Source organism: Amblyraja radiata, chromosome 2 (assembly GCF_010909765.2).
Source record: "Amblyraja radiata isolate CabotCenter1 chromosome 2, sAmbRad1.1.pri, whole genome shotgun sequence".
Taxonomy (NCBI): domain Eukaryota; kingdom Metazoa; phylum Chordata; class Chondrichthyes; order Rajiformes; family Rajidae; genus Amblyraja; species Amblyraja radiata.
This window is the reverse complement of record NC_045957.1, coordinates 102,225,860-102,250,053: the sequence shown is the minus strand read 5'-3', so window position 1 is coordinate 102,250,053 and position 24,194 is coordinate 102,225,860. Positions and strand designations below refer to the sequence as shown.

The window sequence follows — 24,194 nt, the reverse complement described above, 5'->3', positions numbered from 1 at the left end:
TTTGACAACTGAATTGCTTCTGGATGAGGGAACGAGGAAAGGCCCTGTCCCACTTTCCCGAGTCACTCACAAATTCTCCCGAGTTTTCCCCTTGATTCAAACTCGGAGAATTACGGTAATAGCCAGCCATAGGTACTCGGGGCTATTTTTTTTACTTGTGGACATTTTTCAACATGCTGAAAAAACGTCCCAACTTACCTGATGCCCCGAGTACCCACGGCTGGCATTACGAGCCGCTACGAAATATCTACGGACTCCTACGGCCTCCTACTGACTCGCTATGAACTCCTACGGACTCGCTACGGACATTCTCCGAGTTGGAATCAAGGGGAAACCTCAGGAGAATTTGTGAGTAACTTGGGTAAGTGGGACAGGCCCTTAAGAGTTATCATTAGCAAGAAGGAGATTTGGATGTCTTTAGATCAGGGATCTAACGTGCCTCCCACCCCACTTGCAAAACACCTCCAGAAAAGTTGTTTCCCTATTCAACGGTTTTCAGCTGATCTTGCCAACCACACAGCTTTCCGATTGAGAAGTGCAGTAGTATAGAAACATAGAAACGGCCCTTCGAGCCTGCACCGCCATTCAATATGATTATGGCTGATCATCCAACTCAGTATCCTGTACCTGCCTTCGCTCCATACCCTCTGATCCTTTTAGCCACAAGGGCCACATCTAACTCCCTCTTAAATATAGCCAATGAACTGGCCTCAACTACCTTCTGTGGCAGAGAGTTCCAGAGATTCACCACTCTCTGTGTAAAAAATGTTTTTCTCATCTCGGTCCTAAAGGATTTCCCCTTTATCCTTAAACTGTGACCCCTTGTCCTGGACTTCCCCAACATCGGGAACAATCTTCCTGCATCTAGCCTGTCCAACCCCTTAAGAATTTTGTAAGTTTCTATAAGATTCCCCCTCAATCTTCTAAATTCTAGCGAGTACAAGCCGAGTCTATCCAGTCTTTCTTCATATGAAAGTCCTGACATCCCAGGAATCAGTCTGGTGAACCTTCTCTGTACTCCCTCTATGGCAAGAATGTGTTTCCTCAGATTTGGAGACCAAAACTGTACGCATAGTTTTGGAGACCAAAACTGTACTGTATAATGGTCACCTTACTGGACTAACATATATGAGCCAGGACAAGAGTTTGAAACTTTGCAGCAGCTGTTTCATTTAAACTCCATGAAATAAACATGGAATTTAAGAAACTAGCTTCAGCCACTGACCATGAAAATACAATATTGTCATTTTAAAAACTCACCTGTTACATTCATGATAATAATGGATGGACAATAAATACTGTCATTGCATGAAATAAATAAAATGAGCAAGTGCAGAGTTCTGCTTTTAACCCCCTCCTCCCAGACATTGATTCTTCTCTTCTTTTAATACTTAGATTGCCTAAAAAAATAAAATGTATTGCTAAGTACAGAATTAAATTTGGAAGAATGGGCTGAAAGATGGCGGAGTTTAATGCTGATAAATGTGAGGTGCTACACCTTGGCAGGACAAATCAAAATAGGACGTACATGGTAAATGGTAGGGAATTGAAGAATACAGTTGAACAGAGGGATCTGGGAATAACCGTGCATAGTTCCTTGAAGGTGGAATCTCATATAGATAGGGTGGTAAAGAAAGCTTTTGGTATGCTAGCCTTTATAAATCAGAGCATTGAGTATAGAAGCTGGGATGTAATGTTAAAATTGTACAAGGCATTGGTGAGACCAAATCTGGAGTATGGTGTACAATTTTGGTCGCCCAATTATAGGAAGGATGTCAACAAAATAGAGAGAGTACAGAGGAGATTTACTAGAATGTTGCCTGGGTTTCAACAACTAAGTTACAGAGAAAGGTTGAATAAGTTAGGTCTTTATTCTCCGGAGCGCAGAAGGTTAAGGGGGGACTTGATAGAGGTCTTTAAAATGATGAGAGGGATAGACAGAGTTGATGTGGAGCAGCTTTTCCCTTTGAGAATAGGGAAGATTCAAACAAGAGGACATGACTTCAGAATTAAGGGACAGAAGTTTAGGGGTAACATGAGGGGGAACTTCTTTACTCAGAGAGTGGTAGCGGTGTGGAATGAGCTTCCAGTGGAAGTGGTGGAGGCAGGTTCGTTGGTATCATTTATAAATAAATTGGATAGGCATATGGATGAGAAGGGAATGGAGGGTTATGGTATGAGTGCAGGCAGGTGGGACTAAGGGAAAAAAGTTGTTCGGCACGGACTTGTAGGGCCGAGATGGCCTGTTTCCGGGCTGTAATTGTTATATGGTTATATGGTTATTATCACTCTCCGTGGCTTTATAAACCAAAGGAAAGTTTATCGAGTGTTGCTAAATCAATCTAATTGATTTCACAGGTTAAATAAAAGCCAGAATATCGATCAAAGGCATTGTTATTCAAAAGTATTTTGCTATTCTAATATTTCACAGATATATTTTGAAGGTAGCTGCCAAATTGGTAATTCACAGTGCAATCTACATAAAAATGTGGAACTATGAATCTTCATCCATATTTTTACATCTTAAACTTGTACTTGTGTTGTGATGCTCTGCATTCCAATTACAAGAAAACTAGATGTTGATTGGGAATTACAGTGTTGTATTTGTATGAGCTTTTGCAACCTTTTTGAAGTTATTTTCAGCAACAAAACATAATGTCTGAATCATGTCTCAATAAAACATAATGTCTTGACCTGAAACGTCACCCATTCCTTCTCTCCAGAGATACTGCCTATCCCGCCGAGTTCATCCAGCATTTTGTGTCCATAATGTTTTCCCTGTTTATCTCATTTACATGACACAAGTAATGATGTTTTGCTTGTTTAACTTGTATGAAATGACCCAAGTCCCAGTTTTATTTTCTTTCAAGCAGATTCCTCACAATGATATGATATCTACCTTAGGTTGACTAACTGGTACTGATGCATAGTACGATTTCTAACTCATTAAGATGCATCATCAGCAACATGCATTTAATGTATTCATGTTTTGTCTGAAAAATTGTAGGGTGGAGCTAATTAGATCCAGAAACATTTCAACATTACGAAACAGGAGAATTGGCCGCCTTTGAAGCACATAATGGAGGATAAATCCCCGGTGGCTGGAGGTGGCTAATGTTGTGCCTTTATTTAAGAAGGGCTGCAAGCACAAATCAGGAAACTACAGGCCTAATTTTTTTTTCTATTCTGCCCATTTCTGAGAGAAGTTCTAAATTAGAATTTAACAATTACGGAATTATGGAAGGATTACAGCACAAAACAAAACCACTTTGCCCATGGAGTACACATCAACTCAATCCGGCTTTTGTTTTTTTTTCTATTCAGCTATCCAGCTCTGTTTTAATTAAATGCCATGATCTATTCTGCCTCCACTGCCCAACTGGCAATATATCATGGATTATAACTATACTATGTTTTATACTGATGTTCCTCTCTTCACAGTAAATTATTTTTGCCAAACACCTTCATTCTATGCCCTAATGTTTTTGGTTCTTCCATCAATGGGAATAGTTCATAAATGCTGTGTCAGGACTCTTCATAATTTTTAATACTCAGATGAGTTCTCTCATGCTCTTCAGTTCTAAGAACACCAGCTTCTCCTCTCCATGTAACTGGTCCCCCATTCTTTAGTCCTGTATTTATTTGAAATGATCAGAAAATATTTAATTTTTAATTGGAAACAAAAATAAAGTCTAATAAAATAAAAGTCTCAACAAGGTCCTGACTCACAACATCACCTATCCATGTCTTCCAGGGAGACTTGCCTCATTCACCCCAGCACTTTGTGTCTTTTTTGGAAACCAAGTTTAAGTAGAAGTAATGTGCCCAATCATTTTCAATTGCAGGTCTATTTTCAATTCTGAGTTGAAATTCATGGGCCCGTAATGTTGTCAGGAATAATAAGCAATGCAAATAGAACTTATGCCATACCACACAGCAAATGTTAACACGCGGAAATGCAGATGCTGGAATCTTGAGCAAAACAGAAAATGCTGAGTAAATCAGTAGGTCAGGCAGCACCTGTGGAGTGAATGGATGGACAATGTTTTGTAGATGATAGTAAATAAACATTGCCTATCCGTTTCCTCCACAGATGTTGCCTGATCCGCTGAGTTACTTCAGCACTTTGTGTGGCAAGTCAGTAAATTTATCTTTTTAGGAATGTGCAGAAAATTTGATATAATGTAAATTAAAATTTATGGAACAAGCTGCCAGAGCAGGTAGTGGAGGCTGGGATTATCCTAATGTTTAAGAAACAGTTAGACAAGTACATGAACAGGATAGGTTTGGAGGGATATGGACCAAACGCGGGCAGGTGGGACTAGTGCAACATAACATTAAAGAAGAAATTTAACATTAAAACATAAAAACATAACCTCACATTTATCCGCATTAAACTTCATCTGCCATCCATCTGCCCACTCCCCCAACCTGTCCAAGTCACCCTGCATTCTCATAGCATCATCCTCACAGTTCACACTGCCACCCAGGTTTGTGCCATCTGCAAATTTGCTAATGTTACTTTGAATCCCTTCATCCAAATCATTTATGTATATTGTAAATAGCTGCGGTCCCAGCACCGAGCCTTGCGGTACCCCACTAGTCACTGCCTGCCATTCTGAAAGGGACCCGTTAATCCCTACTCTTTGTTTCTTGTCTGCCAACCACTTCTCTATCCATGTCAGCACTCTACCCCCAATACCATGTGCCCTAATTTTGCCCAATAATCTCCTATGTGGTCCTTATTAAATGCTTTCTGAAAGTCCAGGTACACTCCATCCACTGGCTCCCCCTTGTCCATTTTCCTAGTTATATCTTCAAAAAATTCCAGAAGATTAGTCAAGCATGATTTCCCCTTCGTAAATCCATGCTAACTCCAACCGATCCTGTTATTGCTATCCAAATGTCCGGCTATCTCATCTTTTATAATTGACACCAGCATCTTCCCCATCACCGATGTCAGGCTAACTGGTCTATAATTCCCTGTTTTCTCTCTCCCACCTTTCTTAAAAAGTGGGATAACATTAGCTACCCTCCAATCCACAGGAACTGATCCTGAGTCTATAGAATATTGGAAAATTATCACCAATGCATCCACGATTTCTAGAGCCACATCCTTAAGTACCCTGGGATGCAGACCATCAGGCCCTGGGGATTTATCAGCCTTCAGTCCCATCAGTCTATCCAACACCATTTCCAGCCTAATGTGGATTTCCTTCAGTTCCTCCGTCACCCCAGATCCTCTGGCCACTACTATATCAGGAAGATTGTTTGTGTCCTCTTTAGTGAAGACAGATCCAAAGTACCTGTTCAACTCATCTGCCATTTCCTTATTCCCCATAATAAATTCACCTTTTATGGTCTTCAAGGGTCCAACTTTGGTCTTAACTAATTATTTCCTCTTCACATACCTAAAGAAGCTTTTACTATCCTGCTTTATATTCTTGGCTAGCTTACCTTCGAACCTCATCTTTTTTTCCCGTATTGTCTTTTTGGTTATCTTCTGTTGTTCTTTAAACATTATCGAATCCTCTTGCTTCCCGCTCATCTTTGCTACGTTGTACTTCTTTGCTTTAATTTTTATACTGTCCCTGACGTCCCTTGTCAGCCATGGTCGTCCCTTTCTCCCTTTGGAATCTTTCTTCCACCTAGGAATGAACTGATCCTGCACCTTCTGTATTATTCCTAGAAATACCTGCCATTTTTGTTCCATTGTCATCCCTGCCAGTGTATCTTTTCAGTCAACTTTGGCCAGCTCCTCCCTCATGGCCCCATGGTCCCCTTTATTCAACTGCAACACTGACACCTCCGATCTACCCTTCTCCCTCTCCAATTGTAGATTAATCCTGACCATGTTATGGTCACTGCCTCCTAATGGCTCATTAACCTCGAGGCCCTTTATCAAATCCGGCTCATTACATAACACTAAATCCAGAATTGCCTTTTCCCAGGTAGGCTCCAATACAAGCTGTTCTAAGAATCCATCACGAAGGCACTCTACAAAGTCCCTTCTTGCGGTCCAGTACCAACCTCATTTTCCCAGTCTACCTGCATGTTGAAATCTCCCATAACAACCACAGCATTACTTTTGCTACATGCCAATTTTAACTCCTGATTCAACTTGCGCCCTATGTCCAGGCTACTGTTTGGGGGCCTTTAGATTAGTACCATCAGGGTCTTTTTACCCTTACAATTCCTTAGTTCTATCCGTACTGACTCCACATCTCCTGTTTCAATGTCACCCCTTGCAAGGTACTGAATTTTATTCCTCACCAACAGGGCAACTCCACCCCCTCTGCCCACCTGTGTGTCTTTTCGCAAGTTGGGCCGAAGGGCCTGTTTCCACACTTTATCACTCTATGACTTGTATGACTAGTAAATGGTGCTTGTTTGTTGTGATTTTAACATTCTATTGTGAGTGAGGCCCCCAGTAACATTGGATCAAGTCCTATTAAGAGTGCTGAGGTATGGTTTGACACGAATTAAATGGCTAACCCCATCAGGATCATGGCCAAAATGTCAAAGGCATCCATCTTACATCATTATTTATGTTTTGTCTACTGCACTCCTCCACTAATCCCAACCATCAGTTTGAGCAGTGATACAATATTATCTCTGATCACCTCTTATGATTCTTATTTTGAAACCCTGCTGTAATTGTTTTCCGAACATACTCCCTTCGCTTGGAATTTTTAACACAATAGAATACCCAAGCCTCCCCAAATCGAACACTCAGCAGTGGTGGCTAAAGATATGCGGGTCATTGTTCGGGCAGCTTTCACTTATTCTCAATGTCACATCAATTGGACTGATTGATTAAACATACAAATTTAATGGATATAATTCAAAATTGATTATTTTGAATGTTGAGCATTGATTGTTTCTAATCAATTTAATATTAAATTATTAGTATACTTAATATCCTACGTGGAGAGAATTTGAACTACTGCTAGGTTTAGATTTATTATTGTCACGTGTACTGGTGTACAATGAAAAGCTTGCTTTCAGGGGTAGTTATGCTTAATTAGATAAATAAAATAATACTCAGCAAGTCAGTAAATTAACGTATTTTGAGAAATCTTGATATAATGTAAATTACAAATTTTGGAAGTTGATGAGACTGAAGTACAAAGAGAAATACAAAGTCTATTTTGTTTTCATCTTATTCAATGTCATTAATGTTTTCAGCTATCTTTTTAAAGCTTAAATAAAAACTGTACTACAAAGATAGACACAAAATGCTGGAATAACTCAGCAGGCCAGACAGCACCTAACCTTTTTTCTTATTAAAAAAATCAGAATTTGTGGAATTCCCTGCCACAGAGGGCAGTGGAGGCCAAATCACTGGACGGATTTAAGAGAGAGTTAGATAGAGCTCTAGGGGCTAGTGGAATCAAGGGATATGGGGAGAAGGCAAGCATGGGTTATTGATTGGGGACGATCAGCCATGATCACAATGAATGGCGATGCTGGCTCGAAGGGCCGAATGGCTTCCTCCTGCACCTATTTTCTATGTTTCTAGAACATTAAAGTGAAGGTATAATTCAATAGGATCATTTTTTAATAATAAGTTACTCTGACATTCTACTTATCTCATGGGATTATGTTGAGAATATTAAGTGTTAAATTTTGAGTATGTGCTATAATAACTCAATGCTGTAAAATCCTCCATTTTATAAATAACATCCAAGTAGCTGATAGTAGAATGTTCTCCTGATGTCTCGATAACAAAAGTGTTAAATTATTTATTGAACTGCACTATGCAAATTATCAATGACATTTCAGATCCAACAAATTGAGGTTCAATTAAAATTTTAGTCTGTGTGTGCTGCGAAAAAGACCGTGGAACCTAATGAGTTCTGAGACGAGAACAGTAATATCTTGAAACATATCAATATTATGAAAGGGAAGGTGTGGTAGTCTTGAAGCACATAAAGGAGGATAAATCCAAGGGGCCTGACCAAGTGTATTCCCAGGTGCTGTGGGAAACAAGGGAAGAAGTTGCAGAGGCCCTGGTCGAGATTTTTGTATCTTTCTTGGAATGGATTGGAATGGAATGCGTTATGGAATGGAATAATTTTTGAAGATTTTTGTATCTTCCTTTGTTGGAAGTGAGGTTTCAGAAGGCTAGAGGGTAATTAATGGTATGCCTTTATTTAAGAAGGGTTTCAAAGGCAAGTCAGAGAACTGACTTAATGTTAGTGATGGGAAAGCTCTTGAGGTTATTCAGAAAAACAAAATGTATCCGTGTTTGGAAAAGCAAAGATAGATCGGGATGGTCAGTGTGGCTTTAGTCTCAGATGACTTCAGAACATCCTCGAGAGGGAAGGTGAGCAGCCGGATGTAGTTGCGCATGTAGGCACAAATGACGTGGGTAAGAAGAGGAAGGAGGTTCTGCAACGTGAGTATAGAGAATTAGGAAGGAGGCTGAAAAGCAGGACCTCGCGGGTGGTTATCTCTGGTTTGCTTCTGGTACCTCGTGCTAGTGAGGGTAGGAACGGAGAGATAGGGGATCTGAATGTGTGGCTGAGGAGTTGGTGCAGGGGTAAGGGATTTAGATTTCTTGACCACTGGGATCTCTTCTGTGGCAGGGGTGACATGTACAAAAGGGACGGGTTGCACCTTAATTCTAGGGGGACCGACATTCTGGCAGGCAGGTTTGCAGGTGTTACACGGGTGGATTTAAAGTAAACAGTGGGGGGGGGGGGGGGGGGGGGGGGGGGCGGTGGGGTCAACAACGTGGAAGCGTATGCGTGCAGTTAACGGGAAAGAGTGTAGGAAAGATTACATTTAAACTAATAGGGCTGGGAGATGGGAACCAATGCAAGGATAAAAGGAGGACAGCGGCAAAAGGGAGAAAAGAAAAACAAACCTGAAAGCTTTGCACCTTAATGCAAGGAGCATTTGTAATAAGGTGGATGAATTGAACATGCAGTTAGTAGTTAACGGATATGATATAGTTGGGATTACGGAGACATGGCTCCAGGGTGACCAAGGCTGGGAGCTACACATGTCGGGTATTCAATATTCAGGAAGGATGGTCAGAAAGGAAGAGGCGGTGGGGTGACATTGCTGTTTAAAGAGGAGATTAATGCAATAGCAAGGAGAGACATTAGCTTGGATGATGTAGAATCGGTATGGGTAAAACTGTGAAATAGCCAAGGGCAGAAAACATTTGTTGGAGTGGTATACAGACCACCAAACAGCAGTAGGGAGTTTGGGGATAGCATCAAGCAGGAAATTAGGGATGCGTTTAGCAAAGGTACAGCAGTTATCATGGGTGACTTTAATTTACATATAGATTAGGCCAACCAAATTGGTAACAGCGCTGAGGAGGAGGATTTCCTGGAATATACACGGGATGGTATTTTAAGCCAATATGTAGAGAAACTGACTAGACTGGGTATTGTGTAATAAGGAAGGATTAGTTAGCGATCGTGTTGTGCAAAGCCCCTTGGGCAACAGTAACCATAATATGGTGGAATTCTGCATTAGGACGGAGAGACAGTTAATTCAGAGACGGGTCCTGAACATAAAGAAAGGAGACTTTGAAGGTATGAGATGGGAATTAGCTAGAATAGACTGGCAAATTATACTTAAAGGGTTGACAGTGGAGATGCAATGGCAAAGATTTAAAGATCGCATTGATGAACTTCAAAAATTGTTCATCTCTGGCTGGTGAAAACATAAAACTGGGAAGGTGGCTCAACCGTGGCTAACGAGGGAAATCAAGGATAGTGTTAAATCCAAGGAAGAGGCATATAAATTGGCCAGAGGAAGCAGCAAACCGGACTGGGAGAAATTTAGAATTTAACAGAGGAGGACAGAGGGGAATAAAAGAGCATGAAAGAAAGCTTGCGGGGAATATAAAAACTGACTGTAAAAGCTTCTTTAGATATTTAAAAAGGAAAAGATTAGTGAACATAAATGTAGATACTTACAATCAGAGACAGGTGAATTTATAATGGGAAACAAGGAAATGGCAGAACAGTTAGGGAGACACAAAATGCTGGTGTAACTCAGCGGGACAGGCAGCATCTCTGGAGAGCAGGATTGCGTGACTTTTCAGGTTGAGACCCCTCTTCAAACTGAGTTAAACGAGTACTTTGGTTCTGTCTTCACTAAGGAAGACACAGACAATCTCCCAGAAATACTAGGGGACCGAGGATTTAGTGGGAAGGAGGAACTGAAGGAAATCCACATTAGTCAGGAAATGGTGTTAGGTAAACTGTTGAGACTGAAAGCAGATAAATCCCCAGGGCCTGATGGTCTGCTTCCCAGAGTACTCAAGGACGTGGCCCTAGAAATCATGGATGCATTGATGGTAGACGAAAATGCTGGAGAAACTCAGCAGGTGAGGCAGCATCTATGGGGGGAAGGAATAGCCGATATTTTGGGTCGAGACCCTTCTTCAGACTGATGTTTGGAGGGGGGGCGGTGAAAAGAAACGAAGAGGCGGAGACGGTAGGCTGTTGGAGAGCTGGGAAGGGGAGGGGAAGGAGGGAGAAAGCAAGGATTACCTGAAATTGGAGGTCAATGTTCATACCGCTGGGGTGTAAACTACCCAAGCGAAATATGAGATGCTGCTCCTCCAATTTGCGGTGGGATTCACTCTGGCCATGGAGGAGGCCCAGGGCAGAAAAGTCGGATTCGGAATGGGAGGGGGAGTTGAAGTGCTGAGCCACCGGGAGATCCGGTTGGTTATTGCGAACTGAGCGGAGGTGTTGGGCGAAGCGATCGCCAAGCCTGCTCTTGCTCTCACCAATGTAGAGCAGTTGACACCTGGAACAGCGGATGCAATAGTTGAGGTTGGAGGAGTGCAGGTGAACCTCTGCCTCACCTGGAAAGACTGCTTGGGTCCTTGGATGGAGTCGAGGGGGGAAGCAAAGCAACAAGTGTAGCATTTCCTGCAGTTGCAAGGGAAAGTGCCATGTGGGGCTAACTACTTTGGTGGCAAGAACAGGAAGGCAGATTATTATCTGAATGGTGTCAGTTTAGGAAAAGGAGAGGTGCAACGAGATCTGGATGTGCTTGTACATCAGTCATTGAATGTAAGCATGCAGGTACAGCAGGCAGTGAAGATAGCTAATGGCATGTTGGCCTTCATTGCGCGAGGATTTGAGTTTAGGAGCAAGGAGGTCCTACTGCAGTTATACAGGGCCCTGGTGAGATTGCACCTGGAGTATTGTGTGCAATTTTGTCTCCTTATTTGAGGAAGGATATTATTGCTATTGAGGGAGTGCAGCGTAGGTTCACCAAGTTAATTCCCGGGATGGCTGGAGTGACGTATGATGAAAGAATGGGTCGACTGGGCTTGTATTAATTAGAATTTAGAAGGATGAGAGGGGATCTTTTAGAAACATAAAATTCTTAAAGGGTTGGACAGGTTAGGTGCAGGAAAAATGTTCCCGATGTTGGGGGAATACAGAACCAGGGGTCACAGTTTAAGAATAAGGGGTAGGCCATTTAGGACTGAGATTAGGAAATACTTTTTCACATAGAGTTGTGAATATGTGGAATTCTCTGCCACAGAAGGTGGTGGTGGCCAATTCACTGGATGTTTTCAAGGGAGAGGTAGATTTAGCTCTTAGGGCTAAAGGAATCAAGGGATATGGGGAAAAAGCACGAACGAGGTACTGATTTTAGATGATCAGCCATGATCATATTGAAAGGGGGTGCTGGCTCGAAGGGTCGAATGGCCTATTCCTTCACCTATTTTTTTCTATGTTTACATGGAAAATAGTGTCTGAGTATTTTGAAGAGGTGAACAAGAAGATTGACATGGACTGTGGTAGATGTTGTCTACAGGGACTTTAGCAAAGCATGGTGGACTGGCCTGGCATGTTAAATTGTATGAGATCCAGGGTGAGCCAGGCAATTGGATTCAAAGTTGGCTTGCTGGAAGGAGGCATAAGGTGATGGTATTCCGTTCTTTTTGTAGCTTGGAGGTCTGTGACCCATGGTGTGCCTAAGTGGTAGGTGCTGGTTCCCTTGCTGTTATCATCTATATATTAATTATTTGAATGAGAATGTAGATGACATGATTAGTAATCACAGCTGAAACCAAACGAATGGTATAGTCAAGGGAGGTTGTTTGAGATTAAAACAGGATTTGGATCATTTGGCAAAGTGGGCAAAAGAAAGGCAGATAGTATTTAGTGCAGAAAAGTGTGGTGGTGCATTTTGAGAAGTTAAAATAGGACATATACAGTGGATGGTGTGCGACCTTGGTGGGTGTTATTGAACATAGGCCTCGTTCTGCAGGTACATAGTTCCCTGAAAGTGGTGGACAGTTTGGTGAAGAAGGCATATCGTACACTTGCCTTAAATAGTCGGCGATAGACACAAAAGGCTGGAGTAAGTCAGCTGGAGGTCAAACAGCATCTCTGGAGAAAAGGAATAGGTGACGTTTTGGGTCAACACCCTTCTTCAGACTGAGAGTCAGGGAAAGGGAAACGAGATATAGACGGTGATGTATCTGTAGCGAGATATAGAACAAATGAATGAAAGATATGCAAAAAAGTAAAGATGATAAAGGAAACAAACCATTGTTAGCTGTTTGTTAGTGAGAACGAGTACAGACAATGAAACTCAAGATGACATTGAAGCTGGTACGACTTGGGTGGGTGAGGGATGGAGAGAGGGAATGCACGGGTTACTTGAAGTTAGAGAAATCATTATTCATATTCATATATTCATATTCATTATATTTATATTAGTCGGCCATTGAGTTTAAGAGTTGTGACATCATGTTACAGCTGCATAAGATATTGGTGAGACTGCACTTGGGGTCTTGTGTGTAGTTCTGGTTGCCATACTGCAAAGTGAATCTAATTAAGACTGATGGTGTCGAATAGATTCACAAGGATGTTGCTGGGACTGGAGGACTTGAGTTATCAGAAGAGACTGGTTAGGCTGAGACTTTTTTCTCTTGGAGCAAAGGAAGCTGAGGGGTGACTTTAGATTTAGATTAGTTCATTATCATGTACACCAAAGTGAAAGGAAATTCCTTGTTTGCATGGAGCTCATAGAGTAAACATGTTTCCTTGCTCTATAACTTTATTTTGGAGGAACGTTTTAGTTATACATTGATAATTTGTCTCTTTATGTTGTCAACTGTTTCTGCAATGATTCCCAATTTTTTATTTGCCATGTTTAATGTATGGAACGGAATTGCTGATTTAATTCCAACTTTGAAGCAATGTTGTATTTTGACAGTCCTATTTGCCCCCCAATTTGAACTTTAATTGAGGAGCCTAGACTACGTGTTATTGACAGTAGAGACACTTTAATCATGTTGGTTGTCTTTAGGATTTAAAACTAGTTTTAGAGTGCAAATGCTTCACCTATCTGTGATTCAGTCTTCAGGGAATTAGTGATTTAAAAAAAAAAATTTGTTGAAGTGTTTCTAATGTCCAGAAGTGATTTTATTACATCATGTATGTTTTTCATTGCTTTATTATCACTTATAGAGGAATATTTCCTTTTTAAAATAAATCTCATTCAGGCGTCATTGATGGTTACACGGAAGAAAAAGCTAACTTGGAAAGGCAGATTCGGGAGAAAGATGAGAGTCGGCATCAGATTGCACAAGAGCTCCAGCACACGAGTACCCGTCTACAAGAACTGGAAGAGGAGCGACAACAGCTTCAACAAGAAAGAGACCTGATCGCAAGGCAACAAGTTGCAATGAAAGAAAATGCAGGATCTGTTGAGCTCCGTATGTATTGTCCAAATTCTTGGTTGTTTATTGTTCTAACTCTTCGACAGAAACACAGGGAATGGGTTATTATGTTATTGAAAGTCAGAGGCCAGTCATTTCTTGTTTTTTTTGTTTTTGCTTTTGTATATTACTGTAGTATGTTCATGTTATTTGTGGAAGGAAAATGTGGAATCAGTATATATTTGGATATTTTCTGCATGCTTCCAAAATGTTCTTTTAAAAAATGATCCTCTTGGATTGCAACTCTTTCCTTGCTGTTAATTAAGCACAGTCTGCAGTTTCCCATTACATAAAACATGTGATGTGCACAGATTGAATTCTTCACATTCCCTTGCCATCTTGTTCTACAAAATCATAAAAATGTTTTTGTATGTTGATAGCCAATTAGTCTTTTATTTCCTTCTTCGCAACTACCCTGCATCTCACTAATGCACGGTCTTTCTGCTTCAACATGTTTGAAGAACTATGTTACTGTCACATAAGAAGTTCATTGGCAGTTTATGACTTTCAATGGACCGGCTTTTCAATAGAATGCGTTTATTTGGGAGCATGTGTGTTGGAGGGAATGTCATTGATGGCAGGAGCATATGAAACTTGAAACTGATACAGGCACTTCACTTCCAGAAATTCAAATTTATTGTAGGTGGACATAGTTATTTTTTTTACTTCAACTGGCTACTTAAGAGGAAATTAGATCATTATGTTCATCAGGGATATTTTTGTTAAAAAAAGATTCCTCTTGGGTGATTTGATATTCTATTGTTATTGACTGTTTCCTGATCCATTGTAATATGATTAGCCTCAGAAAATGGTGTTGAGAACCCTTGCAAAAAAAATGAACTATGAGCATTAGTAATCTTTAAAAATAAAACCTCTTTATACCATAAATAAACCTTACAATGTACACCCAAATAATTCATGTTGCAAAAGTGATCACATTACTTGCCTGAATTATTCTGAATTGTCAAAGTAATCTAAAATGAAAAACAATGCAACCTGTTGAGGCCACACTAGGAGTACTGTGTTCAATTTTGGTCACCTTGCTATAGAAAGGATGTCATTGAGCCGGAATGAGTGCATAGAAGATTTACGAGGATATTGGCAGGACTTGAGGGGTTGAGCTACATTGGGAGATTGGGCAGGCTAGAACTTTGGTCCTTGGGAGTGCAGGAGGCTGAAGGGTGATCATATAAAGGTGGATAAGATCATAAGGAAACTGGATAGGGTGAATGCACAGTCTTTTACCCATGGTTGGGGAATCAAAAACAAGAGAACATGAGGTGAGAGGGACAAGATTTAATACGAACCCGAGGGGCATTATTTTCTTTCAGAGGGTGAAAGAAAACGTCACCCATTTCTTCCCTCGTGACAAGCTGCCAGAGGAGGTAGTTGGCGCAGATACTCTAAAAGCATTTAAAAGACATTGGACAGATACATAGATAGGAAATGTTTAAAGGGACATAGGCAAATGAGACTAGCTTAGATGGGGCATCATAGTCAGCATGGACGAGGTGGCCAAATAGACTGTTCCATGCTTTATGATTCTAGGACTATAAGTTATCAAACTATTTTAAAAGATGGACACAAAAAGCTGGGGTAACTCAACGGGACAGGCAGCATCTCTGGAGGAAAGGAATGGGTGACATTTTGGGTTGAGACCCTTCTTCAGAACCAGCATCTGCAGTTCCTTCTTACATATTTTAAAAGATGGGTGGAGTGAAGTTGAATGGAAATTCGAAGCAGTTTAGACCTAGTAAAAAGGTTTGGATTTAATCTTCAATTGTTTCCATGGTAAATTAAATTCAATGGTGATAACAAAAAAAAATGATGAATTCACTTGGATAAGAAAAGAGAAATATGGGCATGTTAAACTTGGTGCTTGCCTCCTTTTGCCACGGCAATTAGCCATCAAGAAGTTAATTGTTAAGGAAATGGAGAAGAAATCAGAAAATACAATGAGCCGGAAGGTCCTGTATCTGGTTTACTGCTGAATCAGCCACCTGCAATACCCTGCAATTTCCTTTTCGGATACAAAAGACTGAACAGACAGACCATCCACATCTGAAGATCTCATAAGGTGGAGACAGCTCCATTTTGCTGGTTTTGCCTTGACTGCCAACTGAAAAATATTTTGAAATGGAATTTAATATACATTTTATTGATATGTTTACATGTAATGCCTAAATGGAGTTATTTTTACATTTGGTGTTAAAGTACGTTCTATAGAAGTGTTCAGTGTTGATGGTTTCATTCCAATATGATCAAGTTCAACCATTTTAATATCCATGTTTGACATTGCATGTATAACTACACAACTACTAAACTCATTTTGCAAAACTCTTTGCTATACTTTCCATAAACTCACCATATTTAAGTACAAGCTTTATAGCATCTGAATTACTGTGCTCTTTTGTTCTCCTAGGCATAGTTGAAGCTGCAGATGCAGCACCAGAAGCAGGTGTGTTTGTATACTGCATGGCCAATCTGCAATCAGATCGTGCACATTTGGAAAATTGAGTTATACTAATTTCAGTTTTTTTTTTTGGCTGGTTGTTTGGTTTTTTGGCTATCTATTAATCTCTAACAATTTTCAAATCAAATAACACATTGTAGCAAGTTTTGATTTGCTAAAGCATATTTTAAACATTTCAAATAAGCATGACATCCTATTAATTATTTGTTGCAAAATGAATCCCTAAGAAAAGCAAATCATCTTTTTAAAAAATGTCATTTGGACCATTTATTACAGAGAAGAACCCATCGGGAGAAATTGTCTTTGAAAAACTGTGCTGAATGAACTTAGCAATAATGGTTGTATTTTGTAGTCTACTTCAGAAATATAGCTCAATTGGCTACAGTGGCCCTGAATTTCAGAAGCTGAGTATAACGTAAAGCTGCTGCTATAAGAGAGCCTAAATATTGATGTGGAATTCACCTTGATGAATTTCCGCTCGTATCAATTTCAAATTTCACATCAACATTTTAACATGGTCAAGTTAGAAAATATAACTGAAACATTTGTTGAAATGGATGAACAAGGCAAATGCCACTCTTCACATCAACATCTTTTTAGGATTGATGCAATGGAAGAGCAAACGTTTACCGACTATAAACCAAATTAACTAGCTCAACATTTTTAAAAAAGATGATGGTTGGCATTGGATTCTAATGAGCTGCACTGTATAAATTGAGCATAACTAATGTGATTCTGCCTCTTCAAATTTTCTGCTCTACTTAACAATTGATTACATAAATGGCTTCTCGTGGTTGTGGTTCTTCATGTTTGCTATAGAGGTAGGTGATGGGGAAGGTTTATCAAAGGCTTTTGGAGACTTTTTTTGGAGAACACGCATCTTGGAGCGGCTTGCAATGATTATCTTACTATTACTGGGCCCTGCAACTAACGTGTTTTACTTCAAATGCAGAGCTTTTGGAGGAAACAGAAAAGCTCATGAAGGAAAAACGGGAAGTGCAACGTCAGGCAGAAAAAGAACAGAATGACTTCACAAAACAGGTGAAACTGCTAGAATGTGAATTAGAGGAACAGGTGATCCTGAAGATGGAAATTGAGCAGGAAAAGAGTACTGAGATTTTGGATCTACAGCAGCAGATTTTGGCACTGGAGAAACAACTGGAGAAAAACAGGAAATTCTTGGATGTACGTATGCTTTTGCCTTTTATGATGATTATTTATATATATATATATATAATAGTTTAGTATTTTGAGATGAGTGAGAATTAAAACGCTCTTTACAAAAGAAAATGCATCAAGATGTCTGTGTTTGCAAAATGACTAGAAAATAAGCTTGTTCTCTACTGTATCCTGTCCAGCGAATCCTCTGAATAATACGGATGTGTCAAGAACCAGATTGGGTTAAATAGGAACATATGATTTAGATGCCAGAGTAGGTTACATCTCTAAATTCCCATCTACCATTCACTCCCTTGTTTATCATGTATCTGCCTTCAAGACATTCAAATTTGACAATACAAGGGGACCCTTTTTAACCCAGAGAGTGGTAAGTACCTGCAAAGCACTGCCAGAGAGACTGGTGGAAGCAGAGTTGCTGACAGCATTTAATTTGTGTTTAGACGAGTATGTAAATTGTCTAGGCATAGAAGACTATGGTGCTGGGAGATAGGATTAATATGGGTGAATGCCTACTGATCAATATGGGTAAGATGGGCCGATTGACATATTTCCATGTTGTATTACTGACACTGAGATGCTGCTTCCAGCAACCTTTGACAAAGAGAATTCTAAAGATCTCCAACCTTGTGCGGGAATAAAATGCCTCATCTATGTCTCTTTCTGATACCAAAATATAATGAAAAGTATTCAACACAGATCAATGGCAGGGCATTAACTAATTACAACTTATACAAGTTGCTGAGATGAAGGCTGATAACATTTAAATGCAGTAATTGGATCTGCCTCTCCACTTTCTGTGGCAGCGCATTCCATATAACCACCATTCTCCGTATGAAAAACCTGCATCTGAGATCTTTAAATTTCTCCTTTCTCACCTGAAACCTATGCTATCCAGCATTCAACGTTCCCACCCTGGGGGAGAAGGCTCTGACTGTGTACTCTATCTAATTACTTACTGAACCTGTCTGCTGGCCTTTTGCAAATCATGCACCTGTATGTGCATTTCCTTCTGTATCCACTTACCATGTCGATAGTCTTCTTTTTTCATTCTTCTAAAATGGACAGTTCTACATTTTCCTCCCATTGTACTCCATTTCCCAAATTCTTACCCTTATAAGCGTTCAAGTAAACAGCTGTATAAGTTCTAACAAGTTGATGCCCTGCTATAGATCTGTGTTAAATGCCATTCATTACATTTTGCCAATCAGAAAAAGACCCATTTATACCTTCTCTATGTCTTGTTGGCCAACCAGTTATCCATCCATGCCATTATGTTACCTCCAACACCATCAGTTTTTACTTTCCATAAAACTTTTGATGCTGTGACTTAAACAACTTCTGAAGTTCAGTACATTCGCTAGTTCCCCTTTATCCACACCACATGTTACTTCGTCAAATAACCCAATAATTTGATCATTCATAATTTCCATTTCTGAAATTGATGTTGACTTTACATGATTACCTTGAATTTTTCTACATTAATGGCCACAATGTTTTTATTTAATAGAGTCTAACATTTTTCTCATGACAGATGTTAAGCTAACTGGCTATAAGTTTCCTGCTTAATGTATTCCATTATTTTATAATAAAGAGATTAAATTCATTTTTTTCTATATAATGGAATTTTTTCGCAAATCTTAAGGAATTTAAGTAAATTAAAACCAATGCTTCTGCTATCTTCCAAATAAAAATAATACGTAATAAATACTATAAATTAAAATGATTCATGTATAGCAGAAATACATGTTGTAGTCTCTAGGAGACTACAACATGCCTAAATGGTAGATGAGATGTTGTTACTCAAGCGTGCATTGGGTGTCGTAATGGTGCAAGAGGCTGCATACGGATAGGCCAGAATGAGATGTAGAATAGGCAACAGAAAGCTCAGGGTTTTTCCTGCGGACACATCTGTCTCACTAGCCACTTTTTATTTTAAGGCCCTATGATGAAAATTTGGGGAATTGTTAGCCTGTAGCTCCTACAATTTGCTCAGTGCCACTTTGTTGCTGATAATTTCCTGATCTTCCCTCCACCCTTCTAATTCTTGATGTAGTTGGACTATTATTTGTATCTTCTACAGTAAATATATGTTCAATTCATGTCCAATTTCTTTGTTTTTCAATTATTCCTCAGTCTCAATAAATGTGATCTTATTCTAAATCAAACAATTGTATTCACTGTTCATAATGTGCTTTCCTCTGCATTTAAGAGATGAAATGCAGATTTAGGTTACTACTCAATGGAGCATCTTCATTCCATCCATGGCTGTTAAGTCTCTGCTTATGTGTTATCCCAAATCTCCATCTCACTCTTATCTAGATTTCTTGTTCTCTGCCTCTTTCTGTAATTTTATTCAAGATTGGGGTAAGATCGAGAATTGTGCCTCATCTTTAAACTATGCACCTAATAACTGTAGAATCAACATCAAATTCAACTATTTCAGATAACAGCTTTCCTTCCCTTACTGACACTCTTGTGTTCCTTTCACCAACATCACTTTTGCCATTTACTCTCTTTACATTTAAATCTACTATAGACATTTTATTTCACTCTTTCTTCCCTCATTTCTTCGCATGCTAAAATTAGTTTTACTCTAATTTCTCCCATTCTGATGAGTAGCCGTTGACATGAAATGTTAAATTGAATTCTATTTCCATTGATCCTCTTTGACATGCAAGATTTTCTGCATTTTCTATTATGGCATGATCTTGACCTTTTTTATTGCAGATCACCAAAGAGTCCCAGCCCTTTCCTCCCCCTCCCCTCCCTCCATTTAACCTTCACCCATATATAAGGCATCTTCAAGGATCAACCACACATTGTGCCAAAACTACATTGCCTTCTCTCTGGTATTTGCCTCATCTTTCTGAATGAAAAGGAATGACATTCTCTCATCATCATAAGACAATGCTCCTGCTGATCCATACCCAGAAGTAGTTCTGTTAGCAGTTAGCTGGAGTTTCCTGCTGGTACTCATGATGTAGTTATTAGTAGCCAAACTCCACAGCATCATTCTTCCAACTTGGAAACAGCCTTCTGGACATATTACATGTTCTGTTTTGTATGTATTGTCCAATTATTTATTAATCTGTTTCCAACTCAAACATTAACTTTTAATTGTAAATAATAATTCTCCTGAGTTTTATTTGCATTAGATCAGTCGGAGTGCTTGCAGCTTCTGTTTAGTTTATTTACTGAATTATTTTTCTCTCAAGTTATTTTGATTTATCATTCTGTTAATGTATTACTTGTTCAATGCGCTTAAAGTTGTCAAGTTTAAGAGTACGTTTAAGAGCCCTTTAATCTTTTAAATAGTCATTCAGTGAATAATTGAACATTTTGCATGTGCTCGTCAATTGTTCCTTCAGCCCAATTACAACTCTCCCTATCATTTGTTTGGTTGCGCTTTAATCCCAGTTGGCCAGTGTGCTTTTGATTTTAATTCATTACAAACTATGGCAGCCTGTCAATCTTGTAATGAACTTTTTCTTTATTGATTGTGCTCAGTCTTTCCAACATTTCAGTGCATTACGTGTGACCCTGTAATTTCTATTCTTTGTTGGTGTATTAACTGTGAAGGTTGAATTTAAAAAATAGATGTACTTCTACTATTTAGCTTTCAGCTAAATCTTAACTACATTGCACTTTTAACTTTTGCACTTTTTATAATGCATTTTTAAATTTGCTTTTCTTTTCTTTTAGTTCTTCTATTTTATTTCATTTTATTATTTCATTTATTGCATGACATGTTTTTATGTGAAGCACTTTGAGTCTGCCTCGTGTATGAAATGTGCTATATAAATAAAGTTGCCTTGCCTTGCCTACTATACATTTCATAAATCTTAAATTTCACATTTTACTCCCGTCCTTCGCAATAGTTTTCTAACATTTGATTCTGTGTTGTTGCACTTGTTTGATTGGTTCGAGAGTTAGAAATAACTCCTCCTTAATATTTGGTTTACCCCTCACAAATTCTTGTGTTTACAGGGAATCACTTCTCATTCCTTCGAACAAGAATTTGCCCATTGTACCTCATAAAACAGCTCTGTCAACCCACTAATCAGTTTAGTAAACCTTCACTGCAGTGTCTTCAGGGAAAGCATATAATTCCTTAAGGGAACCAAAACATCGCAAGATGCTGATTGAAAGTAATTCACCACCATTAATTTATTGCTTCATCAGAATAATAATGAATTCTTTAGCCTCACGAATATATCATTAAGGGTATATAATTTGCCTCCTACTCCGTGAGGAAAGTTACAAAATATAGGAATGAATGCTTATTCTTTTAAAACTTTTATGATGACTTCAGAAAGGCACCATTAGCTGTTTTCTTAAAAGGGTATATTTTAATTTTCTGTTTAAATTCTGGTTTTGTTACTTAATTAACAATGCAGAAGCTAACAGCCCAAGTCACATGGCATGTTAATTTCCTCCAATATTTTGATCCATCCCACAAAGTTCTAAATGCCTGTTCTACTAACTGTTATACAGCTCTGCACATTATAATTGCCTGCCTTTACTACTCAATTTACATTCAAGCATTACCAATTAATAAAATGGATGTTCAGTTAAATTTGTATGTCAGTTTAATTGCTAATTGCAATAAAATGAGCATTATGTTTATGCATTCATGATTCCACCTTGTTAAGTTCTAATGCTTATATTCTTGTGCTTTGATATAGGAACAAGCGATTGACCGTGAACAGGAGAGAGATGTGTTTCAGCAAGAGATACTGAAATTAGAACATCAACTGAAAACTCCCCAAAGGCTCCAATCGAATAACGATCAAAGAAATAGAGAGGTAACGTATTAGCACTCTTGACAGACCTTTTAACACATTCTTATTGAATGTAGAACATAGGAAAGTGCAGCACATGAACTTGCCCTTCATCCGCAATGTCTGTGCCAAACATGCCAAGATAAACTAATCTCATCTGCCTGCACATGATGCATGTCCTTCCATACCCTGCATATCCATGTGACTATCTAAAAGCTTCTTAATACCATTATAATGTCTGCCTCTACCACCACCCCAGGCAGCATGTTCCAGGCACTCAAGTCCCATATACTATCCATGCCATGAGTTAATCTGCCTTTCCTTACCTTGCATTGAAATAAATGGACTTTAAATCATCCGTCTTCCCTCGCCCCTTGCATGCTTCTGCCTGTCCTATCTACTGAACTTGTTCTCTCTACCCTCTGCATTTGCCTCAACCTTCTCATCTGCCTCATTACTGCTTTGGGTCCTGCTCTTTAATCTCCTTCCCAACTTCCTTACATTCACTCTGAAGGACCTATGCACATTTCCCACTGATGTTGTTTCTACCAATATATACAATGACTACCGGCTGCTCGCTCATTCCCTCGAGAATTTTCTGAAACCGCTCAGAGATCTTGACCTCGGCACCTGGGAGGCAACACATCATCCCGGCATTATGTTTACAGCCACAGATTCTTCTGTCTGTGCCCCTAACTATTGAGTGTCCTATCATTACCATTATCCCTGTAGGGTCTGCAGCTGAACTCACGTCATGTGGTGATAGTCACTAGGGACACTAGATGCATCCCTAATATCCCACACCCTGCAGGAGGATCATACGCCTGCCCATCCTGATTATAATAAGGCTAAAGGGGAAAGCTGGAAAGACATTGTATTACTTTTTCACTGCATAGATTCCTTGTCAAATTCTTTTGAGAGCCTCATTATTTTACTACTCAAACGCAACACTTGCAACTGGAACACAGCCTTTCACACGTTGGCAGCTCTGCTAGAACCTGTCTACCTTATACTGGATTCTAGGGGCTGGATACTGGTAGCTGCTTTTTAAATCTCCTGCTATCCTCCTCTTTGCAAATTTCTAGTCACTTGTGAAACTAACCATGTGATTAACGTGTATTCTGCAATATTTTGAAAAGTATGGCTTCTTTTTAATGGATGTTCAAACTTTCCAAATAACGTAAACTAACAAACTAACCGCCTTTGCCCACATGTTCTTGGTAGATGGATCATCTGACTGATCAGTTGAAAGACAAGACTGACCGGTGTAGTGAACTTCTGCTTGCCAAAGAACAGCTTCAGAGAGATGTGCAAGAACGGAATGAAGAAATTGATAAATTAGAAAACAGAGTTAGAGAACAGGAGCAGACATTGATCCGTACCACTTGTCCATTACAAAAGGTATCAATTTTGACTTTAAAATGATGTGAGTGGGCACAAATTGTGTCCTGGCTTGTCAAAATTTGCAGGTTTTATTAGTTCTAAGTTCAACCTTCCATTCATGTTTATTGTTTTTATTTCTTGCTGTTACTGAGCATGCTACAGTGACACAGTTCAAGATGGGAATTAGATGGGCCAGAAGGGGCTGTGAAAGGCCCATGAAAGGTAATTGACGAGTCGGATTAAAGAATATCCCAAGGATTTTTATATGTCCATTAAAAACAAGGGTAACCAAGGCGAAGCTAGGACTGCTCAAAAATAAAGGAAGGAATTTATGCTTGGAGTCAGGAGGTAGCTGCAATAATAATTGAGTACTTTGCAACTGTATACACTGTGGATGTGGAGAACAATGAGACCAACCTGCCATACTAAACTATGCTAGGGCACTTTGAAGTCAAGAAGGTGGTATTGTTGGGTCTCTTAAAAAAACATTAAGGTGGGTAAATCCCCAGGGGTTAGATTGTGGCAACATATATAATCATTTTCGAACTCGTCATACAGAGGATAAATCCAGAGAGGCTATTTTGAAACCAGATTTAATTTTGTTGTGATCAAATCTGAAGCACGATGTGCAGTGGTCTAAATATTTTGAAACAGA

The 24,194-nt window shown here is 39.4% G+C and overlaps 1 protein-coding gene across 9 annotated transcripts in view; it reads left to right on the top strand.

Moving 5' to 3' along the window:
* The window catches only part of akap9 (A-kinase anchoring protein 9), a 198,149-nt gene that overhangs the window by 115,304 nt on the left and 58,651 nt on the right, over positions 1-24,194 (top strand). For 6 of the 9 annotated variants that reach the window (XM_033012551.1, XM_033012504.1, XM_033012536.1 and 3 more), the window contains 5 exons: positions 13,508-13,720; positions 16,146-16,181; positions 17,149-17,381; positions 22,061-22,180; positions 23,381-23,557. In XM_033012551.1, coding sequence (XP_032868442.1) covers positions 13,508-13,720; positions 16,146-16,181; positions 17,149-17,381; positions 22,061-22,180; positions 23,381-23,557 — 779 coding nt within the window. The remainder of the gene's footprint in view (positions 1-13,507; positions 13,721-16,145; positions 16,182-17,148; positions 17,382-22,060; positions 22,181-23,380; positions 23,558-24,194) is intronic. The other 3 variants (XM_033012493.1, XM_033012544.1, XM_033012559.1) reach the window with 3 other exon arrangements.